The following is a 23,804-nucleotide window of genomic DNA, read 5'->3' as shown; positions in this document are numbered from 1 at the left end:
CAAGTAATTGCTTTTCATTATCATCATAAGTTCATAAATTTATGCTAAGAACCAACAAGAATTGTGTAAGAATCACAGATTTCACAACAAGAAAAAGAAAAAAAAGACTTTTCATGTAGCAGAATACAAACACATAACTCAAGAGACAAATTAAAAGAGTATCAAAAGCATTAATCAGTTTAAAGGCAATTTAGTGTTCTGTTGCCTCTCACTAAAACAGCTTAAAACCTTAAAAGTGTTAGGAAACCTCAAAAAATAGTGTTTTCATTTATTACAAGTATAAAAACTGCATGCACAGAATCCCTCTCATTTTAACACTTCTTTTTCTTTCTTCACAAGTCATCATTTCAACTATACATACCCTACCCTTACAGATTCTGTCTGCTCTTGATTCCTTGGATGATATCCTGTTGAGATAGTTTCTCATGTCCTATATAGCATAACTCACGAGCAACCAGGAAGCTGTACTGACCCCAATACCAGCATTCTTTTTATCTGAATAAATACCAGCATTTTTTTATCTGAACATCTGATTTTAACAAAAGATTCTACACCCATCTTTCTGCTCTGTGCTCCATACATTTTCTGCATGCATACATCTGTCTTCACAACTGCTTCTTCTCTGCATCCCTGCCCTGTCACCACCCTGGATCACATCTGACAGCAACACTCCAGCTATTTGCCATGACTGGAAGCCTGGAATCTGCCTGGGGAAAAAGCTGCTCACATAAGGTTATGTTTTAGTTTGGTGTTTCATGGTGGGTTCTTTGTTGGTTGGTTGCTTTTTTTCCTTAATCATGATACTTCATCTCTTACACCAGTATTTAAAATGAGAATAAGGCTGCCAACTACTGAAGGTAGCAAACAACTCAGAGTTTTATGAAAGCATCTTGTGGCAGCTGCAAGTTTGTATTAAATTTACTCAGAACAGTAATTGCCTGTGGAAATTAGATTTTTCTGCTTGTTCAAAAGATTTACAATGAGTAACCATGAAAATTCAAAATTTAACTCTCTGAGTTCCAGGCTCAGCAAGTGGATATATAAAATGTATCTGGCAAAACTTAGCAGAGAGAAATGTACCATCAGGTAATCCAGGTCATTTAGTTGATACCCTTCAGAGGATGCATGCTCACAGTGCTTCTAAACATATTTAATAGTACAGTTTGTGAACTCTTCCCTATCCCAAGAGATGTGTCTCAGGAACAAGTACACCTTGCTATCCAAACTCTGGTTTTATTTCTGTATTTTCATTCTTCTTATGTTCCCCAGATACTCCTAAACAATTCCTCTTATTGATACTTACAGTCGTTGTTTAGTCACACCCTAATTTTTTTTTTTCTTCTCTTTCAGGGACATGACAATTTTCCACCACCCTTTCTGCAAGAATATCTGATTTGCCAAATTATTTTGGTAATATGGCACCTAATAAGCCTGGTACCACAAAGTGTTAATGAACAGTTTGAACTTTCAGACTTGGATTATTGAAGCAAGAGGGCACAGGGCCCCCAGAACATAGTAAACAGCACATGGAAGCCAGAAAGGCAATCAAAGGTGGCTAGATTTCAAGTGAACGTGACAAGTGTTTACAACCAATTGATATTTTCTGTTCCTGTTTGCTTGCAGCATGTTCTTTTCCTCTTGCTGGCTTTTTATTGCCTTTTTTTTTCCCTTCTGTGCTGCAGAACCCACACAAAGCTCAGAGACTGAAGTGTGGACAGAGATGGAAGTCACTTCCAGAGAAGCTGCTGTGTCTTGGCATTCCTGCTCCTATGGAAAGGAGGGCAGCACATGCCCAACAGTGTTTCCAAGCACTGCAACTCTTAGTTGATCCCCCCCCAAAAAATTCATCAGCACTTTCTCCAGAGGTGGCCAGACAGATTAAAGAGAAGAGTTTCTATATTTTGCAAAGAGATGAGAGGAAGTACAAACCCTAGGAATGGGATGCAGCTTGCTTAATTATAGATACCCACCATATGACCTAAATTACCTGACAGGAAGGTGTCAAGGCACCCATGGGAGCCAATGGAGACCTGGTCAGTACAGCTTCTGGAGTTTAGGGTACAGTTGATATGAACAAGTGTAGGGCCAGGCAAAGCACACTCCAGACACTATGTACTCCAGTGAGTGCTTCTCCACTACCTAATTCACTCACAGATGCCTTCCAGAACAGCAGGGCAACATTAAGCATTTTGGACTAAAAAAATAACATGCCTCACAATCTGATAAATATCAGCCCCCAAAAGGTTAACCCTGAAGAAAATAAAGACTCTCCTCTCATTGAGACCATCTGCTGTAGCAATCAAAGCAGTTAGAATCCATTTGCTTGCTGGAGTCCATAGAGAATATCACAAACAAACTGGAGTCAAAATAAATTAGATTATTTTGTTGTGCATGGCCCAAATCCATCCCACTGCAGTTTTATCTACCTAAGTAAAGAGAACAGCCTGTTCTCCATAAGCAAAACAAACAGAGGTTACTCCAAAGGGGCACTCAGCACCACCCAAGACATGATTTGTTCTTAAGATGAGTGTATCTCTCACTAGTGACTGTAAAAAACAAAACAAAACAGGCTACCACAGCCACCCTCTTAGCTTATGACCTCAGGAGAGACTTCAGTGAGTCTCAGTTAAGAAATAATGAATAATTTGAGGCTGTACTTGTAGGGCTTTCCTCTCTCAAAACCCACAAACTCAACAATTAGGACAAGCAACAATTGTTGACAATTACAGCAGGAATTCCATTATTGGAATCCACCTTTTATTTCTCCTTCCTTATGGGGATCAACAACTGCACCTCAGGATCCCTGCTGTTAGAAGCAAATCTTTTTATTGTGACATCAACCCTGAACTATACAGTAATGCTGACAGATTGTGTTGTGTGTTTCAGGGAGTCCAGTGCAGTGTTTTTCTCATTCATTACTGGCAATCAAGCCATTTGAAAGGAAATGAGAGCTGAAGAGCTAAACACTCATTTGGAGAGAGGAGAGATAATCAAGAGAATAAAAGTCTTTTCTCAGATTTTGCATATCGTTTCTCAAAACTAAGGAACATATTACTTAGATGTGTTGCACATCAATTATAGCAAACAGTAAATTAAATCACCAATGGGAATTCACTTTGAAGAATAGGTAATGTTAACCCTACTCAGAAAACAACAGAAATCCTCAGAAAAAAAAAAAAAATCACAAAAACAAAACCACCAAAACCCAAGAAAACCACAACACAACCTGACAGACATGAGTTAACACAGACAATACACAATTCAGCACTACTGAACAACTCTCAGGGCATGCTATTCTAAAATGTATTTTGACAGAAGACTTCTGAAGGGCTGATAATAGTGATATCTAAGGAACAGCAGCAGTAAGGAGAGACAAATTAGATGGTATGAGCACATTCCCTACTGACTGTGTAGAACTTGCAAGCCTTCTGCTACAGTGACAGTAGTAAAGCACTAAAAGGCAAAATAAGCAGAAAAATCCTTAGGTAGAAATGCAATGATCTTAATAGAAAGTGAGACTCCAATAAAGCTCAGATTTCCAAGAACTGGTAAGTGGACTTCCTGAAAAGTCACAGATTTAATGCTCTCATTCTAGATCATGCAACCAGAAACTTCTTCCATATCCCACACCTGCTTCAACCTGCTGAGGTGTTGGACTTCTCAAATGGGTTCTAAAAAGATGATCTGACTAACCAGCTACTGCTGCTTCCAAACTAGCAGCCAAAGTGTGTTCATAACACATTGAAAACAAACAAGCCTACACATTACCCAGAAAATTTTCCCATGTTAACAATTCCAGATTCCAAACTAAATATGCAACAACTAAACAAAAACTATGGTTATCAGAAAGTAACACTTTAAACAACTTATGCTCTACCCAAAACCTGAATTATTTTCTCAGTATATGAAAGTCATCACGATTGCAGTCACAAAAGCAAAACAAAGTACCATCTACACACAACACATTTCTGTTATTTATAGCTATTTTATAAGGTGTAAAAATGAGTGAAAATACCATTTCTTCCCAGGATCATACTACACAAGAACACTTCCTTTGAGCTAGCATTTCCCTGAGTAGCTCTTAACAGAATGCTACATTATTTGAACCACACAAGACATTTTATTTTTGTAAGAACAGCACTTCCACGTGCTACACCAGAAATGTTTTTCAGTCTAAATAAAATATATTTACATTATTTCGTTGAAATACAAAAAGACTCAGTTTCATAGCTAACAGCTACCCCAGAGTAAAACAATGCCTTAGAAAATGGGTCAGTAGATTGCTTGCCTTCACCTTTGGTACTATCTCCAAAGTACTTCAGAATAGCACATATATTCACAGTGAAAGAAAGTTCCTCAACATTATGCATTGCTGTTACTTTACATTTGTCTAATTCCTTTTTTCACTTAGATTTGAGAGGTTTCTCTTTTTTAATTTAAGCAATGCAATGGAAAGTAATAACAACTTGCAAAGAACAAATCTATAAATTATGCAACAAAAACCACAGCATGAAAATTGAAAAAGATGTACTATAAGACTGTTGCATGTTTTATGCTTAGTGTGATAGAACTTGGAAGGTATGTACTATTATTTTAGCTAGACTTAGTAAACTTGAACAATTAGGTACAGTCATATCACAATTATTCACAATGATTTATAAATTTCCAGTTATTAGTTTGTCACCAAATATTTTATATTAAAAAGCTTAAATACAGTATAAGACTTCCAAGCTCTCCAAAGCTACAGTTTTAATTACCTACTTCCCTGAAAACTATTTTCAGCTGTGCATCCAAGCAGCCTGAAACATACTTTTGATGTCAAAAGGGCTTATCAAAAAGAAGGTATTTTTTGCAGTCCTTACCTTCCTGTAGGCTATCATGTTTGGAGAACTCTCCTCTGGGTCAGTGGTTTCCACATTACTTGGGTCAGTGGGAGCTTGGGCCATGGCTGCTTCTGGTTGCTCAGGCTGTAAGGACAGGAGCAAAACTCAGGATCAGCCCAGGGTGAGGACATGAGCCTGCCCTCAAGGCAGACAGACAGCTCTTCCTTTACCTTTGTCTAATTCCTTTCTCACTAGCACTTGAGAGGTTTGTCTTTTTTAATTTAAGCAATGCAATGGAAAGTAATAACAACTACTTGCAAATTATGCAACATAATATACTATTTTATATTATATAAATATATAAAAATATGTAAATATATATATTTATACTATAAATTATGCAACAAAACCCACAGTCCCTCCCCCTACAGAGGGCCCCACCTTCCTGACTTCACCCAGGGCAGGGTTCTAACACAGTGTAAAATGCTTTGAACTGATTTTTCTAAAGCTCAGCACCCCAGGAGCAAGGAGCACCAAGCCACATGCAGCTGCTCTGCTCTGGCTCATCCCACACACACCCTTCTCCTCCACTTCTGATCTGGTCTCATAAGCCCCCTCCCCATCATTCAACAAAAGACCAAATTAATACTTTGCACACTTCCTTTGCTTGCTATAAAGTGCAAAAGCAGGTTCCCTCACCTCTTCTCATGATACAGCCAGGGAGAGACAGAAGGGTCCAGACAAGCAATCATGCATAACACAACTTCACCCAAACTATATTCTGGAAGCAGAGATGTGCTGCCTTATCTCCTCCAGGTCAGGCAAAACCATTGGTTTTTATAAAAAAACCACAACCACTAAACAAAAAAATCCCACCCAAACACAAAGCAGGAGAGCAGTGTCCTTGTGCAGGACACTTGAAACTGAAAGTCAAATGCCATCTTTGAAATTGTACTTCCACCAGTGCATCTGACAAGTTGCATCTTAAATTAAATGCTGCTGTGGAGCCACATGATGACCTTTCCCAGTGGAAGAGGCAACATTGGCTCTTACAGACACTGGCATTAAAGCTGTTTGAGAAGCATTATTTCTTTAGCATAAAAAGCATCAGAAGTTCTCACCTCAATATATTATTTTCTTTAAAACAAGGACAAAAAAAAAATAAGACTAAATAGGTACACACATGCATAACCAACACATTTGTTCCTAAAACACAGTTTACCACTAAACCACCTCCCTTACTTAGGGAAAAAAACACTTCCCTCTTCCTTGCTCTACCCACTTTCCACATTCTCACAGGCAGCACAGTGCCCCAGCACACAATATGCATTCAGAGCATACAACTGCATGTATAATACATGTATAATACACCCCAAGCCATTCCAGCTGCCAGTTATCACCTCCCAAGGACAAGTCAAGAATCTGACAACCTCAGACCCCATCCCAGCTCTGTCCTGTCTCAGCAGTAAAAAACCTACTGCTGTACCATGCTATCCTCCACTGGAACCAGAAGCAGCTGAGAGATCTCTTTAAGAAAGGGAAAATAGAGACCAAGGTTAAGTAGTCTAAATAAGTCCTCCATTGCTTTCTTTTTAAAGTACACATGCACACACCCAACTCTGCACAAAAGCATTTTTACATCCACATACCAATTCTGAAGCTCAGTAATACACTTAAGTAGCAAAATTAAACAATATACATATCACCCTTCAAAGGAAGGTTTAGATCAATTTAGACCAATTTTATTGAAAGGTCAGATTTATTTTACTCCTATCTGATGCCTTCCTAGAAACCCAAACACTGCACTGTAGTGCCAGGTCATGAGCTAAGGAAATGGGATAAATTCTCCAAGCAAAATTATTTAGTAAAAAAAAAAAAATTAAAGTAGCCCAAACAGTGAAGGGCAAAGCATTTTAAAATCATAGCACTTGAAACAATTTACATTAATGTGCATTTTCACAGCACTTCTTAGTCATGATTTCAAGGCACTGAAGAATCAGGCCCTAGCTATCACCTCTCAACTGAACAGAGCATGAACTCAGTGTAACTTTCTGAAGACAACTAAATGCAGAGTTGAAAGCATAAGTCAAATCACCCAAGTTCCAGCTTCACATACAGTAAATAAATAACACATATACCACTTAAATTATAATGAGATAACATATGCACACTTCAAAAGAAAACTATTACAACTAGCTTCTAATTCAGCAATACTCCTTTAAGGAAGAAATTTCCAGTTTCTAATCAAAAAGCCCTCTCCAGCATTACTTAGTGTGCTTCACTCACTGCATTATTCACTTTGAACACTCATATTTACAAATTTTGTTATGCTTGTTATGCTGTCAGCTCACTTGTGATACTTCAGGATTTTCCCCCGTAGCACATCTTCAAGCTTTTCATCTACTCCAGTGCAACGAGACAAAACCATCTTGCATCATTTGCATTAGTGGCTGTCACAGAGTGACATCAAGGGAGCCACAGACTGCCTCTGAAGAGTTACAAAAGGCAGGCAGTGCAAAAAAAACAAAAAACAAACACCAAACTGAAGTTAAAAGACAGAAATTGGCAAAAGTGTAGTGAAATAAGGCAACCAGGTGCCACTAATTGCCAGGGAGTGAGCATGAGCTGGTGTCAAGCCCACCTGTGCCTAATTAGGGTGGGCCCCAACTGCACATGAGCAGGACCAGGGGGCCAATAAAAGGTGTCTAATTAGGCACAGGTGGGCTTGACACCAGCTCATGCTCACTCCCTGGCAATTAGTGGCACCTGGTTGCCTCATTTCACTACACAAAAGTGCTTCCCACTGATGCCCAGCATCTCCTGCTGGGCTCTTGTCAAGAGCAGCAGGAGAAGGGAGACTTGCAGAAGTACCAGCAGGACAGATGTTGCAGGGGAGAAGGAAGGAGAAAAGGTAGAAAGGACTGAGGTGCACCCCAAAGCAGAGGTGAGTGTGGGCATCCCCTCCATGCAGCCTGGACACTGCTGGTGCTGGGATAAGCCTTAGCAGGGCCCCTGGACCACAGATTCCCCACAAAGCCTTGAGGAATTGTCAAGGCTCTGACCATCACCCAAGTTTCTTCTCTTTCTTTGAGAAGGCTTTTTTTTTTTAAAGAAAAAAACAAAAAAACCCCATAAAAACCTTTCTTAGATGGTAGTTTTATTCTAGAGGGGAAAAAAGACTGCAGAGAAGGTAAGAAAGTGACACAACAGAGGCAGGCTCTTGATCTTGAAGGTGAATGCACACCAATGCTGGACCTCTACAGATCCCACTACATTTGTGCTTTTTAACATACAGGAGTTGAGCAGAGCTCAGCACCCAGTGATGAAGGATGGCTTCCCTGCACTCCTGACATGCTACAGCCTGGTTTCAGAGCAGTTCATAAATGGGACATTCTCATTAGCCTGATAATTCTGACACTGATTTCACAGCCCACAAAGTGCCAGGCACACAGCAGCAACACCTCTGCCCAAGGAGCAACATGGGCACAGCCCCAAGGCAGCACTGCTGTGTTTCTGCCTGGGGGACAGAGGAATAAAAAGCAAAAAGTCAGCCCTATGTCACTACACAGGTTAAATCAGTCTGCCCTCTAAAGCTTGCCCTAAGCACATGGATGTGATGCATCGGCCAGAACAGAGTCCAGCTTGGACTTGGACACAGACATTTCAGACACAGGGGGCTAAGAAGTGGAAAAAAAAAAAATACTAGTCAAAACAAACATTTCATTTAGGTTTTTCTAAGAACTAGAAGTACCCATGCACAGCCTCTAGTTAAAAGCCTCACCACTTACTACCTGAAAAGTACCAGCAGCTCCTTACTAATCCTGAGGCAGTTTACAGCATTACCAGTGGCTAACTTATACCAGCCTGTATCCACAGAGCAGCAATCTAAATCCAAATATATATCTTAAAAAAAAAATAAATGGTCTCTGAATTCCAGCTCTCAGGTTCAAAAGGTGCTGTTCTCCCAGAGCTCTTTTCCTGACAATAGCCCTACTTGCAGTAAGCCAGACTCCTCAGCAGCAAAAGTGATAAAAACTGAAAACCACTTGGGTTAGCCATTCTCTCACATACAAGGAACAAACTGTCAGTCTTCAGCTTCTTGTTTGGGGATAAGATGGCCTTCTAAAGCTTTTTAGAAAATACTCCCAAAAATAAGCTAAAAAGAGAGGATGCATTTGTCCCTTGCAGATTCTTTTTAATTCTTTTTATAGAACATTCCTGAGAAACATAATCATACTGGACCAGCTAGGCAGCTGTACACAAAATGCACTGAATCACAGTAAGAGTTTTATCTCTCCCTTATCTGATCAGGCTTCTCAGACTTTCCCAAAAACCAGAAGGTACAGGGAGATACAGATCCCATACATTACAAAAGGATCAGCAAATTCCTTTAAACTGGAATAACCAATTTTTTAAATGCCCCAGAAGGCAAGAAAAACAGTTTTTCCACCTCTGCAGCATTTGACACAGGAGTTTAATAATCAAATTTCAAAGAAAACAACCTTTACATTTCTGTGCATAAGCTGTCAATATTTAATCTCTAAGTGTATGTAAATTCAGTGAGAACAGCTAAGCAGTATATTAAGAGCTTTCCAGGAATGTTCTAAAATACCTTGACTACTGTAAGAAAAGACTACTGTAAACAAGAGTGCTGTTAAGAACATTCTTATAGGCACAAACACTCTTATGCTTCACAAATTACCCCACCAAGGAGTCCTTACTGAGGGACTTTTATAGAGAGAGAAAAAAATAGAAGTACAACATTAAAAGAAAATCTGCAAAGCAAGCTGTTTCATTAAAACATTGCCAGTGTTTAACAGTCTCAATACAGGATCATATTTGGACTCTAATGCTGTACTTTAACACATCCTTTGTCAATTTATTAAGCAAAATTGGCAGTGCAAAACCTTTCTTGCACATCCAAGATAAAATGTGATGGTTAGCTGTAACCTGCATAAATTTAATCCTGGAAAACAGAACCTGATAGAGGAATACCCACATAAAAGCCAGTAGCAGCTGAAATACAATTTTGGATCTTCTCAATGCAGTAAGACTGCAAGCATCTTCCTCTCCTGGAACAGATGTTGGGGAGGACATCAAGGCTGGCCATACACCCCAGTCAGCAGGGACAGACTGCAGGATCTTGTACTGCTCTTGGTGATGCTCCTTGCATGGAGAAGCAGCAAAGGCAGTCTGCTTTCCATTGGTGAAGTACAGCTCCCAAAGCATCTAAAAGAAAAACCCTTCCATTTTGGACATCTAATTGTAATTGAAATGACTCTGAAAATACTTTCCCAGTGGAAGATCATCCCAGACACTGCAGTTCTATCAACAAGATTCAATCTGCTGCCTTTTTTAAGGAACAAAGTATAAACACTTTCAGCAACTGCACTCAATGCTCAATTTTTTTGCCAAACAAATTCCTCTTTGCTTATGAGAAAGCAGTTTGGTTTACACTGGGAGAATTCATGAACTCTGGAGGATGTTACTCCTCTTCTTCCCGAGGTACCACCTCACAGGGAGCCCTTTGCTTAGGTCCTGGAGCTCAACACCTCTCACTCTGCAACCAACAAGAAGAAAGCTGGGAGTCCATCTAGGCATGGAAACAGCTCCTCTGCCTCACCCTGCCAGGGCAGAAAGAAAGGACTCAGTTCTGGGGCACTCCTCTTTTCTTTAAGGAAACTGGAATTCTGATGAAACTGGGATTTCCAACTTCACCACACTTACAGATATTCCCTATATCTGTATAGGGATATATAGGTGCAGTCTCCTTCCATACATGTAATTAAGTCCTTCCTGTGCAAAACCTGCCCCAAAACAGACTACAGATACAGCTCCTTCCCACACAGTAGTAGGGCAGGGAGCAGGCTCCAGGCTTCCAAACCCCAGCACTCCTTAACCTCTACTTCTCTTTTAGAGCTCTAGTAAGTGAGCACAGGCCTGGGAACACAGTTCTCTACTATCACCACTGACTCCAAAGACTCAGTATGGATGAACTTACACACAGTTTGACTTCCTACTCTTATTCCTTCCTCCCAGTAGGATCCCGATGGATACTGCATCCTACATTTTTAAAACCTTCTACTTGGATAAAAATGCACATAATTCTCTCTGTGGCCCAAAGATACAATGGTCATCATCTGGTGGGCAAAGGGCAATCCTCTGGCCAAGGACATGCTCTCCGGACACAGCCATACAGAAGCAGCTCTTTGACATGAGGCAACCCAAATCACTTGGCTCCCTGCAGAGAGACACAGTCTAGGAGTTCAAACTCAGCCTGCTGTGTAACCTAATGAGAGCAGCTGGTTTCTCTATGTACTCCTTTTTCCAGTCACTTGCTGTTCCCAATTATATATGTCCTTTCATAAGTATCTGTGGTGTGGCTGTCTAAGCAGTACCTTGCTGCCTGCTGGATGACCAAGGCCTTGTGCCACCTCCAAAAAAGGGAGCTCTCTGGGATCTTGAGCAATAGTCTCTCCAGCTGTGTGCCAGATGTGGCATTAATCACTGTCACATACAGCAGATGACACTAAGGATGGACAGTTCCAGTTGTGTTAGCCACAGTTAACCTGTCTCCATCACCAGGCGGATGATCAGGCAGCTTCTTGATAAGTCATAGAAGATTAGTACTTTTCTCCCAGGGAGGCACAGGCAATTTTGATTGTATTTAATTCAAAATCAGCTGGTTTAGACTGCTGAAAATACTGTCTGCAACTGCATGGTACATCCAGGAATCCTAGGGGGTTGACACTGACTAGGTCCTAAGTTCTCCGACATCTAATTAATTGGAGGCATTCTCTCCTTTTTTCCTTTAAGGGAGAAGTACACATTACCTGTTTTCTGGCCTGTCCACCCAAGGTGTGGAAGAAGGCATTGCTGACTTAAAAGGAAAACCTTTCTCCATTTCAGAGGTTTCAATCTCTTATTTAACAGAGAGATAAATAAGGTGAGCAAGACAAACAAAAGGAAAAAAAGGATGGGTGGTGGCAAACATTGATGCATGAATTAAGAAGGCAAAATTTTCCCTTTTTGAAATCAATTGTTAAAATGGGCACTTGCCTACCAGGTTTACTTCTAATGGACCAGAGTGATGTCACAATCAGGAAGAAACTGCTTCCAAAACATCCATCGTTCTTCAAAAAAAATTGGAACAAATCCAGAATCCACCTGAAATCAATTTACTTTCCAATAAAACAAGTGATGTTGTGAGTGCAAGAGCTCTTGGAAAGGCTCTGAGCCAACACCAAGGATAGCTACAGAGATTGTAACAGCAAATGTATGCAGAATATTTAACTGAAACAAGTGTCAGTGCTATACCAATTTAGAAATGCAAAGGGATAGATACAGTCCAACTCTGAACTTCATCAGAATTGGTGATCCTAAACTACTGCAGTATCTATAAAGTGCTATCAGCCTGTAAGGAGCAGTTGCAAAAAAGAGTTGAAGTTCTATTCTGTTGTTTTGCAACAATGCCAGAATCACTCCCTGTGGAAAATGAGGAACTGCACTGATTATACAGATCTTGAGGGCTGACTTTTAATGCCTTCTCCAACAAAAATCCTTACTTGAAAAATCACCAGCCTTGGATCAGTTAAGGAGTGCTAGGAGCATCTTGTCCATCAAATACACCATTTGTCCAAGTGCCTTTATGCACCACAGAAAATATTAACTGCAACTGAAGTTGGGGGCAGGGAGTGGGGGAGTAGACTGCATTTTCTATTTTACATTATATGCAGTAAGTTGAAAACAACTGAAGAAAATTGATTCAAAGAGAAAACTAAAGAAGAACAGACTAGTGGATGTTCTAATAGAGGTTGACAAGAAAATCAAAATATTGAAGTAAAAAATACAGGCCCCAGTACCTGTTAGATTTCAAATTCATAATTACTCCACCTAAGCTCCCTGTTCCAAACAGAGCTTGTTATAATAAAGCTCCCTTCTAGTAGTCTAATGCAAGCTGATATAACCATCAGTCCACCCCTGCATTTCTCAGTGACTGCACAATCTCATTTAAAACACCCCAAAGTACTTGGAGCTCTTGCTGGTTGTTCATTCTCAAGAGGATGGAAAACTGCAAGTATCGTGCAGTCAAGTAAAATGCATAATTTGCTACCCAGAAGCACAGGTGCTTTTGAAGATGCAGCACCATGCAATACCCTTGGTGCAAACAAACACAACTGGTTGCATCTCATGTACTTCAAGGACATGATGTTTACCACAAAATAACACCACCTTTTCAGATGCAGATTACATCCAAATCACTTCAACAATTGCCATGTAAAAAGCAACTAAATCCTTGAATTAGCCAGCTCAAGTTCATACACCCACAGGGTTCAGTAGAGCCTACTAATCCTGCCACAGCAGTTCATCTACCCTGAACTCCACAATGCCATAACTGGACTGCTATAAATACCAACATATGATAGGTATGTTCTAAATACTGATATACTTTATTACTACTGCTGTTATCCTATAATACTTCTATAAAGATAGCTCCTTGAATTCAGCTAATCCATGTCAGGGCCAGACTGCCATTACACTGGTTTAGGCATAATCTAAACCTAGCTGTGATGAAGGCAAATACTGTTTTCTTTCACAAAATGATAAAGTGAATCACAACAAAATTAAGCGACTTCCCACATGCACATAGTGGGTGACAAAGCAATAAATTGAATATATAAGCCCTGACTTCCAAACCATTAGTTACCACTTGCACAACACGCATCCCCATAGTCCAGCAGGCCTGTTGTAAACAACCTGAGTATCTTCTAACTACCCTGTGAACCTTTCACCACTGGTGCCAGGTTCTACCAGCACAGTGAAAAAGATTAAAACTGTCCCTTTTCACAGGGATGCTGTTTGTAAAGTGTAGTTGAAGATTCCTGGCAAATACACAGAACTGATTCCTCTTCACTGCCTAACTACCTCATGGTGCCCACAACCCCCATGCAGGCAGTTTAGTACCTGTGCCTTACTCTGCTGCTCAGTCTAGGAGCAGACAGGAGTTTCCCGAATGATATGTCAAGCTCCTGGGATGTCAAAATGTCAGATTAAAACTTCAGTGAGCAATAGGGTTCTATCTCTCTCTCTCCCCCCCCCCCCCCACATTCCTTGCCACCAGCTACAAAGATGTTAAAAAATAGTATGAGATCCGATATAACACAAGTGGGTAGAAGCAGTCTCCTGACTCCACAATCTTTCTAGAGCTTGACAAGCACTGAGGAAAATACAAATTAGCTTGTCTTCCTTGCTTCTCTTCATAGATAAGAGCACAACAGCAGAAATTAGCTCATTATCCAATCACCACAATGCCCTATTACTCCAGCTGGAAAGAGGAACTGTAATGATGGAAAAATCTTTTCACAATAAAATTTATACTGTGGATTCACTAATATTTAATAGCCCTTAAAATTTTTGAAAATCACTATGTCATTAAAGGACAACTGCAATCAAATACATTTCACAATGCTCCATGGTACATCTTTTCAAGGGTATGTTTATCCATACACCAAATTTTTCAAAGTACTTCAGGCTATGTGCATTCTAGCCACCTTTAAACCTTCACCCCCTTGAAGACACAACACAAGCAGTGCTTTCACAGTTACTACACAGAAGCAACTTCCTGCAGAAGCGTGCAGGAAAAGTTAGAGATGCAGGAACATAATTTACTTCAGAATATGAAGACAGATGTTCAACCATACGTAAGTGCTTAGAGATGCAAAGAGGAAGCATTACAGTCTGAGAAAGTCAGATGTGTAACTTCCCAGGAACCCAGTGACTGACTCATCCAGATGCTTTAGAAAGCCCAGGGTGGTGGCCATCACCACCTGTGGGCACCTAAATGTTTCAGGAATGTGCTTGGCCAGCACAGCTCTGGTCAGCTTTCCTTTAACAGGCACACAAAGCTGAAGCCATTCAGGGTTAAAAGTACTACTAGGCTTTCAGCAGTAACACAGGACCAGGTTATCTTGCTCATATACCTTACCTCAGATGGCAGTGCACTGTCTTACGGCACACTGGTGTCAACAGATCAAAGGCTGACATGAAGAAACACCCTTCCAAATCCTCAGTGTAACATTATTACTGTACCTAGGTTTTCTTTGTAACTACAATAACATGGTATAAAGTGATATAGATAATAATGCTATCATGAAGAAGCTGAAAAGAGCTGCAGGAGGAATGAGGAGCTTTCCAATTCTGACAGCTACATGCAGTATTTGAACCCAGTCCAGAGATGCTCAGTGACTGGGACCTGTATGTCCTCTCCCCTCTAGAGAGCCCAGGTGTGCTTGCAGAAACATGTCTAACTCCAGACAGTAGGCACACACAATTTATATTGCAATAATTTCTTATTACAGTTTATCATTACAGCTACTATCAACTGTATAGGCAAAAAACTGCACTCTTATAATGTTGGGCTCACACTTGACAACTCCAAGGTTTGATTTAGGTGTCAGAGGTATCTTTGGCTAAAGCCTCTAGGGTAGCTGCCACTCGTTCTTTAAAAGCTGGAGACATATTGTTACCAAGGACAGCAATAAAAATAATCACCCTGCAAGACCCTTCTGTTTCCATTAGGAAGCCTGAGCCATGGCTCTGCAAGATGCAGAAGTTTCACTACAGACTAACATTGCATCCTAACACACCACGTTAAGATGACACTGCAGCTATTTTGTCTTCCTGCTACTCCACAGACAGCAGCTTCTTCCCTGTCCCTGCCATCTGCTTGTTTGCTGCAGTCTGCTGGGACAGGATTGCCCTCTCTTTTTCTCCCCTTCTTGGCTGCTCAAAGGGACCATGAAAGATCTTTTCCAGCTTTTCTACTCCACCCCAAAAACACTGCCCAGCACAGAGTTACTCCTGTGGATCAGCAGTGCTCAGCCCATCTCTGGGTGGGTATCCAGTGGGCTCCACCAGAATTCCATGCTGGACACTGAATCACCTGTGAGGGGTTAGCAAGAAGGTGATTGCTGCTTTAGGAAGACACACACACACCTTTTCCTTTTGTCATCCATTAAAACAGGTACCTGCATGACCTGCATCACAGGGACCATCAGAAATAAGCTATAGCAAGCCATGTCAACAATAACTATATGCAGCTCCTTATAATGCCTTTTCTAAGGGTAATAAGAAGAAACCAGAAAAATCAGTCAGGTAGGTGACCAGCAATCTTCCAGCATATGTTACTAAAAACCTCCCTAAGAGATGTTAAGAGATGTGCAGCAAATAACTTTCTCCTTCTGATCACCACTACAGTTCAAAAGGGATAAAAAAGGGGCTAAAATCCACCACACTTGTAGCCAGTCGGGAAAGAAATTGGAATGTCTGCCATTAACTATGCTGTAAGTCAGGTCACATTAGAAAAAGGAACACAAAAATAAAGGCAATACTGGCCAAGTCTATACAGTTTCTTCAGCATTTAAACACACATTCAGGCAATAAACACTATTATTCTGTGATTGTAACCATAAGCCCCCAAGTCCATAACTGTTCTTCAACATCTGATCTCTTTTTAAAGCAGATTTACAAAGAAGTACAGTGAAGGTGTTTCCAGTCAGCTGAGATCACAACTACACAGCAAACAATTGCCAGTTTTTCCAACCTGCAAGACTGACATTAAAAAAAATTTTAAAAATAATAATATTTACCATGCTATCCAATCCTTTAAATCCCTAAGGCTTTGAATTGCAGTTAACCTCTTTCTCTACGTTTTTCAGCCAGCAATTACAAATAACACTATACTTTTAGAGAGTGCTTTCCACACTCGCAGCCCTCAAAGCACTTCCCACAGAAAATACACAACTGAAACGCAGCTTGTTTTGGGGTGAGAAGCCACCAGTGTGTGTGCCAACACAAAGATGAATTTTACAGCATAGCTTTATTAAAAGACAGCTTTTTCTGTTTTCCACTCTACACACTGGCAACTCGCAAAAAAACCAAAAAAAAACCCCACAAACGAGCAAAACCACCACAAAAAACAACCTCGAGCAATCACGCACAGCCATAACCTTTAATTTTAGGGCAGTGCCACGCTGCTCTGTGGCGAGGGCTACACTCAGACTTACCCAGACCGTCCCGGCGAGGGCTGCGTCCGGCAGCGAGCCCAGCACCAGCACTAATACCAGTACCAGTACCGGCGGGACCACAAGACGAGAGCCACGGGCACAGTCAGCCCCTTGGACCGGCTGCTTTTATGTCTGCGCCGTACCAGCGGCAGCGTGCCGCTATCTATACAAAAACCTGCCCTTCCCTCAGGAAAAAAAAATAAAAAAATAAAAATATATATACTTGACGCTCCTTGCTGGCCCTGCAACCTATTCCTCTACTTATGCCGTCGCAGCTAGTGACTAAGGAGATGCTTTTAGTGTCACAGGAGATTAAGGCTCTGGGAGCAGAGCGAGCCTGGCAGCTTTTCACTCACACACCGGATCTGTCTTCAGGCAAACGCGCTTCGTCGGCAGATGAAAGTCTCTTATTCCCAGGCACTACCGAAACAGTTTCCAAGTTTTCCCACGGGGCGCCAGCTCTTCAAGCCGTACCCCAGCGCTTACTCCCCTCATCCTTCTCCGAGGCCTCCTCTCCAAAAGCTCTGCGGTTTCAGAACGCCACAACACGCCCAGGGGACCCACCGAGCCCCGGCTCCCCCAGCCCTTGTGCCATCTGGGACACCGAGCCCCAACTGCGTCCCCAGGGGGGAGGACATTCCCGAACCGCCTGTATGGAACCGAGGCGCCTCCAACACCCCGGGACGTGACCCGAGGCCGGGCCCCCTGCCCCAAGGCCCCCGCGGGAGGACGAACCGCGGCCGCGGTTCTCTCAGAAAACGGGGGGGGGGGAGGACGGGACCCCGTGAGATCCGCAGGGCTCGGGAAGGGGCACCGTGTCACCCCCGCCAGCCCAAGCGCCGCGGGCCGGTGTCTACAGGCAGGTACGAAACACACATCCCGCCTTGCACCTGTCTGCCCACTAACAACAACTCGGAGTAAACTCCCCACCCGGGTGCTCCGGGTGCTCCGTTCTTCGCGAAGCCACCGGGACGGAGACCCCGGCTGTGAGGGCAGAGCTGAGCAGCAACTGCTCCGCAAATACAAACACGAATCAAGAGGGGAAAATAGCGGCGAGGAGAGCAGCCCCAGCCCCTGCCTTGCCTGCAGCCCACTCCCAGTACCTTAGCAACCGCGCCGCCGTCCTCCTCTTCGCCTCTCCTCAGGGACGGAGGGGAACCCGCACCATGGCGTGAGCCTGCGGGCGGGGCCGGCAGTTTCCCCGAGGCTAAAAAAACCTCTCGCTTTTCTCAGCGCCCCACAGGCTGCGGCGGGGACAAGCGGCGAGGCCGACGCTGCCAACCCCGAGCGCCGCGGCCACACCGGGTCGCCCCCTCCCCGTCTCAGCCGTCCCCCGCCTGCCGCCGCCCGACCCTCCGCCCAACCCCGCGCCGGGCGGGCGGAGGCGGTGACAGCCCCGGCCCCGCCGCAGTAGCAGCGCCCGCTGCGGGCAGCCCGGGTATTCCCCCCCCTTCCTCCGCCCGACCCTGGGGGAAGCCGCTTTCCCACCCTTCCCGTTTTTGAGCCCACCGCCCTTTGCCGCTGACGCGGGAAAACTTCGTCTCACCCCGCCCCCTCGGCTGCTCCTGGGCGACTTGGCGCAGGTCTGAAGGAAGGCAAGGAGCCGAGGAGAGGCCTTGTGTCTCTGTTGCGCTCTTATTTGATGTACGGCGTGGTTAAAGCGATAGGTAAAATTATCTCTGGGAATTTTCTCTCACGAAAAAATTACCTCTGGGACACGCTCTTTGGACACTGAGGACTTCCCAGCTAATGCCTGGGATGACCAGGAGCCCAGGGCTCGGCACACCTTTACTGATTGTAACATGTAGCACGGCCTCAACAAAACCTCTGGGAGATCGAACTCTTTCAAAACAGACCTATCACAGGGGCAAAAGCCAATACTGTTGGCTAGGATGAGTTTCCATACATTAATTAGTTGTACAAAGTGGCTTGGATACTTCCTACTCTCCACCAATTTTTGCATTGGACAATACAAGATTTTTAATCCTTTCCTTTTCCTCCAGAAGGCAAGTTAAGCCCACTTCTTTCCAAACTGACCCTAAAGTCTGAAAGACCTGTGCTGGAAAGCACTGGGACAGGCCCTTGACAGCAAGCGTCCACACTCATCCCTCTGCCACCATTTTCAGCATTTCCAAAGTTTGGTGAAATGCTGAAAACTTTGGACTTATTTTTGAAGCTGAAACTCCTCACAGCAATGCTGCCAGCTCCACAGAGGAAAGGCAACTTCACCAGCTCATATACCTTGTCCTAAAAGCCCCTGTGCAGTGCCTACATTTCCCCTTTCCTAGCATGCTGGGAATTTACCTCATTTGGATGTTATCAAACATCAGGCCGATGCCTGATACTTAAGCCTGCTGATTGACACCACAAAAACATCTTGACAGGAACGCACTGTTATGTTGTGGTTGTGCCCTGCCTACCACATTGACTGCCTGGTGATGCACATGAAACATCTGCAATAATTCAAGTTATGAATTCTGAAGAAAAAATTACTTCTGGCGCAACTCCGCAACACTTCAATTTCTACTGGATCTATACATCCATCTTTTTTTACCTTTTTTTGGCTACTCTTTCCTTAATCTTGCAACTGCCCGGTTCCAGCCTGCACAGTTTTGTAGTGTAACGAGGCAACCAGGTGCCACTAATTGCCAGGGAATGAGAATGAGCTGGTGTCAAGCCCACCTGTGCCTAATTAGGGTGGGACCCACTGAGCATGAGCAGGACCAGGGGGCCAACCATAATTAGGCACAGGTGGGCTTGACACCAGCTCATTCTCACTCCCTGGCAATTAGTGGCACCTGTGTGCCTCGTTACACTACACAGTTTGCCCGTGCTCACTTCCTATAAAAGGTCTTTCACCTAAACAGTCTATCATTTTCTGATTTTTGTTCAAAGAGGTTGCACTGCTAAAATGTCACAGGACATTATTTTTATACTTTTTTTGAAACTAAACTAATCCAAGAATAGTTCCATTTATATTGTTTTAACATAAAATGCTCACTATTCCTTTCAAATAAACCTAACCATGTTATGCATTCCTTGCCACACAGTGTTTCCAGGCAAAGGGCAGAGGCAGAGAGTGGCTACTTATGAAACACAAATATTATTTTTTCCCTGAGATTTCCTCAGCAAAGTATTTCAAATCACTGGTTATATTAACTTATGCTGGGGTATGACTTCATGTACCATCAAGGATGAAATATTTCAGTGTCTCATAGAGCTCTGTTCAGGAAAAGCTCTTTCTCCTCTGCAGTACAGGAAGCACTACAAGGTCTTCATTCCCTCAGCTGCCTCAAAGGAGTGTGCCTGCAGCAGTTAGCAGGTAAAAGCACTTAAATTTATCCATTTAACTCATACTAAAATGCAAGTTCTATAGAAATGCCATTTTCAAAATGCAAGATAGAAAACATATTGCCGGTGTCTTAAAATTACAATTTAAATAAAGTATAAATATATTTCCTGACAGCATTTGTAGGCCAAGTATTGCAGTACTACAGTAGCACATGATGTTGAGAAAGAAAACTAACTGGGAACATTAAAGCAGATGTGACCACTGTTCTTTTTTAAATAGTGTTTAACAGAATAAATTGTAGCCAAAAAAGTACAAATAAAAGGAAAGGGAAATGATAAATTAAAAATAGCTTAAATGGGATTTTAGTTTTGGATAATACTTCATGTCTTATTTCCACATTTTATACTATAATTAAATGACTCTTCATCTAGTGGATCCTCTCAAGAAACAACTATTCTTTGGTGCCTTGAAGTAATAACTGCTATAAAGAAAAATAACGTAGCAGCATTTTTAATTTCATGCATTAACTACTATAAAAAGGATACAGTATTAAAACCAGAGGAAACCAAGATAGGCTTTGTTTGCATTGATCCTTATGCTGAAAACATTTTAGTCAGACTTGGTTCATCACAGACATAATTTCTCAGTTTAACTTATTTCCCAGTGGGAGAGTCCATCTGGTTGATGAACGTGATTAGAGATGCAGGAACAGTTCCATTCAGATCAGTGGGACATCTCTAGGCAATAGAGAACTCTGTACAGAAATGTTTGTGGAAAACAGACCTTCCATTTGAAATGCTCAGTGATACTTGGAGATGAGGAATGGTGAAGGACTGCTCCCCATTTTCTAGCCATGAGGATGGAGTTTTGGTTTCCTCTTTTTGCCGTACCTCATTACGAGGTCCTAAAGCTGGATGAGACCACCATGGTCTCATGGTTTCATACTATACACTAGGGATAGTATGTTACCTGTCAGTAATGATACATCATTAAAATCACAGAATCATAGAATTGGCTGGGTTGGAAGGGACCTCAGAGATCATCAAGTCCAACCCTTGATCCACTCCCCCCGTGGTTCCCAGCCCATGGCACTGAGTGCCACATCCAGGCTCTTTGGAAAGATCTCCAGACACGGAGAATCCACTACTTCCCTGGGCAGCCCATTCCAATGCCTGATCACCCTCTCCAGAAAGAAATTCTTTCTCATCTCCAACCTAAACCTCCCCTGGCACAACTTGAGACCCTGCCCTCTTGTCTTGCTGAGAGTTGCCTGGGAAAAGAGCCCAACCCCCCCCTGGCTCCAACCTCCTTTCAGGGAGTTGTAGAGAGTGATGAGGTAAAATCAAAAGAAGCAGCTAGATTTTTATTTCTGTCTTTATGCTGAAAATATGTGGTCAGCTTTACTTTATCACGGAGACCCATTCCAGTGACCAGAGTTATCCTGACTTTTAGCGAAGACTGTGGCAGCAGCAGACTTCTCCCACACCTACTAATACTCTCTTAATGTTGCATTATCCTCATTGCTGGAAAGGGATCCTTTTATTTGCTTTAAAAGCTATAACTTTCAACCCTTGTATACAGTGGATATGACACTAGAGCTGCACATGCCCACAGGGCTTTCCTTCTCACAGCTCTGCAGTAGGAGCCTTCAGGGTCTTTCACAAGTTTTCAAGAGCATGGTAAAGTACAGGATGGGATTGTCTGAAGAAAGGAGAAGTAGATATGGCCAGCTTTCTGCCACTAGCATACTCCTCTCCTGATGCTTGAAGAACATTGAAGAGCAGAGTTCTGCATGGCTGTGGTAGCTGTGGTGCTCCGAGTGCTTTCTGTTCAATTTTCAAACCATCAGGGTTGTTGATTCAGTGACTAAGTGTTACCCTGTAGCACTTACTTCATTAATATTCAATAGTTGTTAATTACAAGAAAAAATGGACCTGCTGGCTCAGGGGTGGGTGCCCAGAGATCACTAAACCAGGGCTTTTTTCCCAAGAAGACAGTAAAGTGGAGTAAGTGCCTCAGTCTGGCTGAGCACATAAAAAAATCAAAGAGGTTTTCAGAGTTGTTCAAGGTAGGCTCTATTTTTCATAAAATGTTTAATTTAACAGTGACCTAGTTTTATAACAGCTTTCAGTGTCTTGGCTTTTCTTATCTCCTGTGTCTTAGCCTACATTATTAGAACAAGAGAGCAATAGGCTTTACAGATTTTGTTAAAATTAAGTAAGGCCTTAGCTGGTGGATTAATTCTTCTGTTTTGTTTCAGGCAGTCATTATGGCACAGTTTCTTTGTAGTTTCAAAGAGGTTTTAGCACATCTTTTACAGCACATTCTGTAGATTTATTTTTTTTTAATGTCAGCTCAAAGTCATTTGCTTATTTCATGGTATATTTTTGAGTATCAAGGCTGTGGCAGCACTCTTTAATTCCTCAGCCTTTTTTACAGAAGGATGCTTCATTTTGTAAACATTCAAATAACTGTATGAAATTGGTGGCTGGAAGGAAAAAGTTATTTACATCTTGTCATTGTGACCAATAAATGGTAGGTCAAGTGGTGTTTGCTCTCCCTTTTGCTGTGCACTACATACAGTATTCTCAACTACTGTTTTATGGGACCTCTTTGCGAGTCCTTGTTTGCCTTGGAAGTAGACTTTAGAATTCCTAATATTCTGCTGTGTGTGCTATATTTCATAGGGATTCAGCAGGAAAAAAAGGGGACAATTTTAAAAAATGGTTGATTTCAGCCATGCAGCCCCAAAACACTTTACATCTTCAGAAAGATGGCTCTTTCTTCCACCTCCATCTCAGAGACTCTCAGGAAATGTTATCACTGGAGAGCTGAGTATGAGAGTGTTTCATCCTTCCTGCACAACCTTCAATGGGGAGAAAGCCAGTGGAGAAGCTGCTGCCTTATCTGCCTTATCTGCCAGGTCCAAGTGCAAGTGCTTTCTCGAGAGGGAGGATCCCCCCATGGGGGTCTCAGCCCACAAGAGTTTCCTTTGATCCATATTAACACGTTTTGCAGAAACTGAACGTGTCAGGCTGAAGAACACAGGTAATGTATACTGGCAGTTTCTGAGCCAGGAGTTAAACAGCATCAAACCAAAAATATACTTACACATCTACAAAGATTACACAAGCTAAAAGAACAAAGGCAACTTAATAGGAACCATTCAGAGCCAGAGTGCACTTGCCTGGTTGAGCTTCACTGAATCCCTCCCTGTGTGCAAAGGGATTTCGTCTGTCTGTGCAAAACATGAAGTTTGTGTCAGCTCTAATGCTCCTTAAATTTTGCATAGCTTCTGACAAGTGTCTCAGTCACTTGTTACCATTAGTTAAAAAAAAAAAAAAAGCCCACTTTGGTGAATTCAGGCTTGGAAGACTTTGTGCCTTGGAGCTAGGGAAAAAAAAGTATTGAGAACAACTTTTTTGTATGAGGCTGAAAATATCAGAGCAGCATCAGTAGTGGTCCTTTGTTATTTTTAATCAGTAAAGAATGTTGTGAAAAAGCAAAAATCAGTCGTTGCAAATACACCTGGGGCAGTCTAGAAGACCTTGTTTGATGGAAGTATTAAACACAGGTGTAAGAAGCTTTGCCCCATATTGTCTTCTCTGGAGTCCTTATATGGAC

The 23,804-nt window shown here is 42.3% G+C and overlaps 1 protein-coding gene across 1 annotated transcript in view; it reads right to left on the bottom strand.

The window, feature by feature from the left end:
- Positions 1-18,059, bottom strand: part of RGS6 (regulator of G protein signaling 6) — a 226,650-nt gene extending 208,591 nt beyond the window's left edge. The window contains exons 1-2 of the mRNA XM_030451964.1: positions 17,992-18,059; positions 4,863-4,967 (exon numbers count right to left, since the gene is read on the bottom strand). Coding sequence (XP_030307824.1) covers positions 4,863-4,946 — 84 coding nt within the window. The 5' untranslated portion in view covers positions 4,947-4,967; positions 17,992-18,059. The remainder of the gene's footprint in view (positions 1-4,862; positions 4,968-17,991) is intronic.
- Positions 18,060-23,804: the final 5,745 nt, after the last annotated feature.

This window comes from Calypte anna, chromosome 5A, assembly GCF_003957555.1.
Source record: "Calypte anna isolate BGI_N300 chromosome 5A, bCalAnn1_v1.p, whole genome shotgun sequence".
Classification (NCBI taxonomy): Eukaryota; Metazoa; Chordata; class Aves; order Apodiformes; family Trochilidae; genus Calypte; species Calypte anna.
This window is presented reverse-complemented; position numbering and strand designations above follow the sequence as displayed.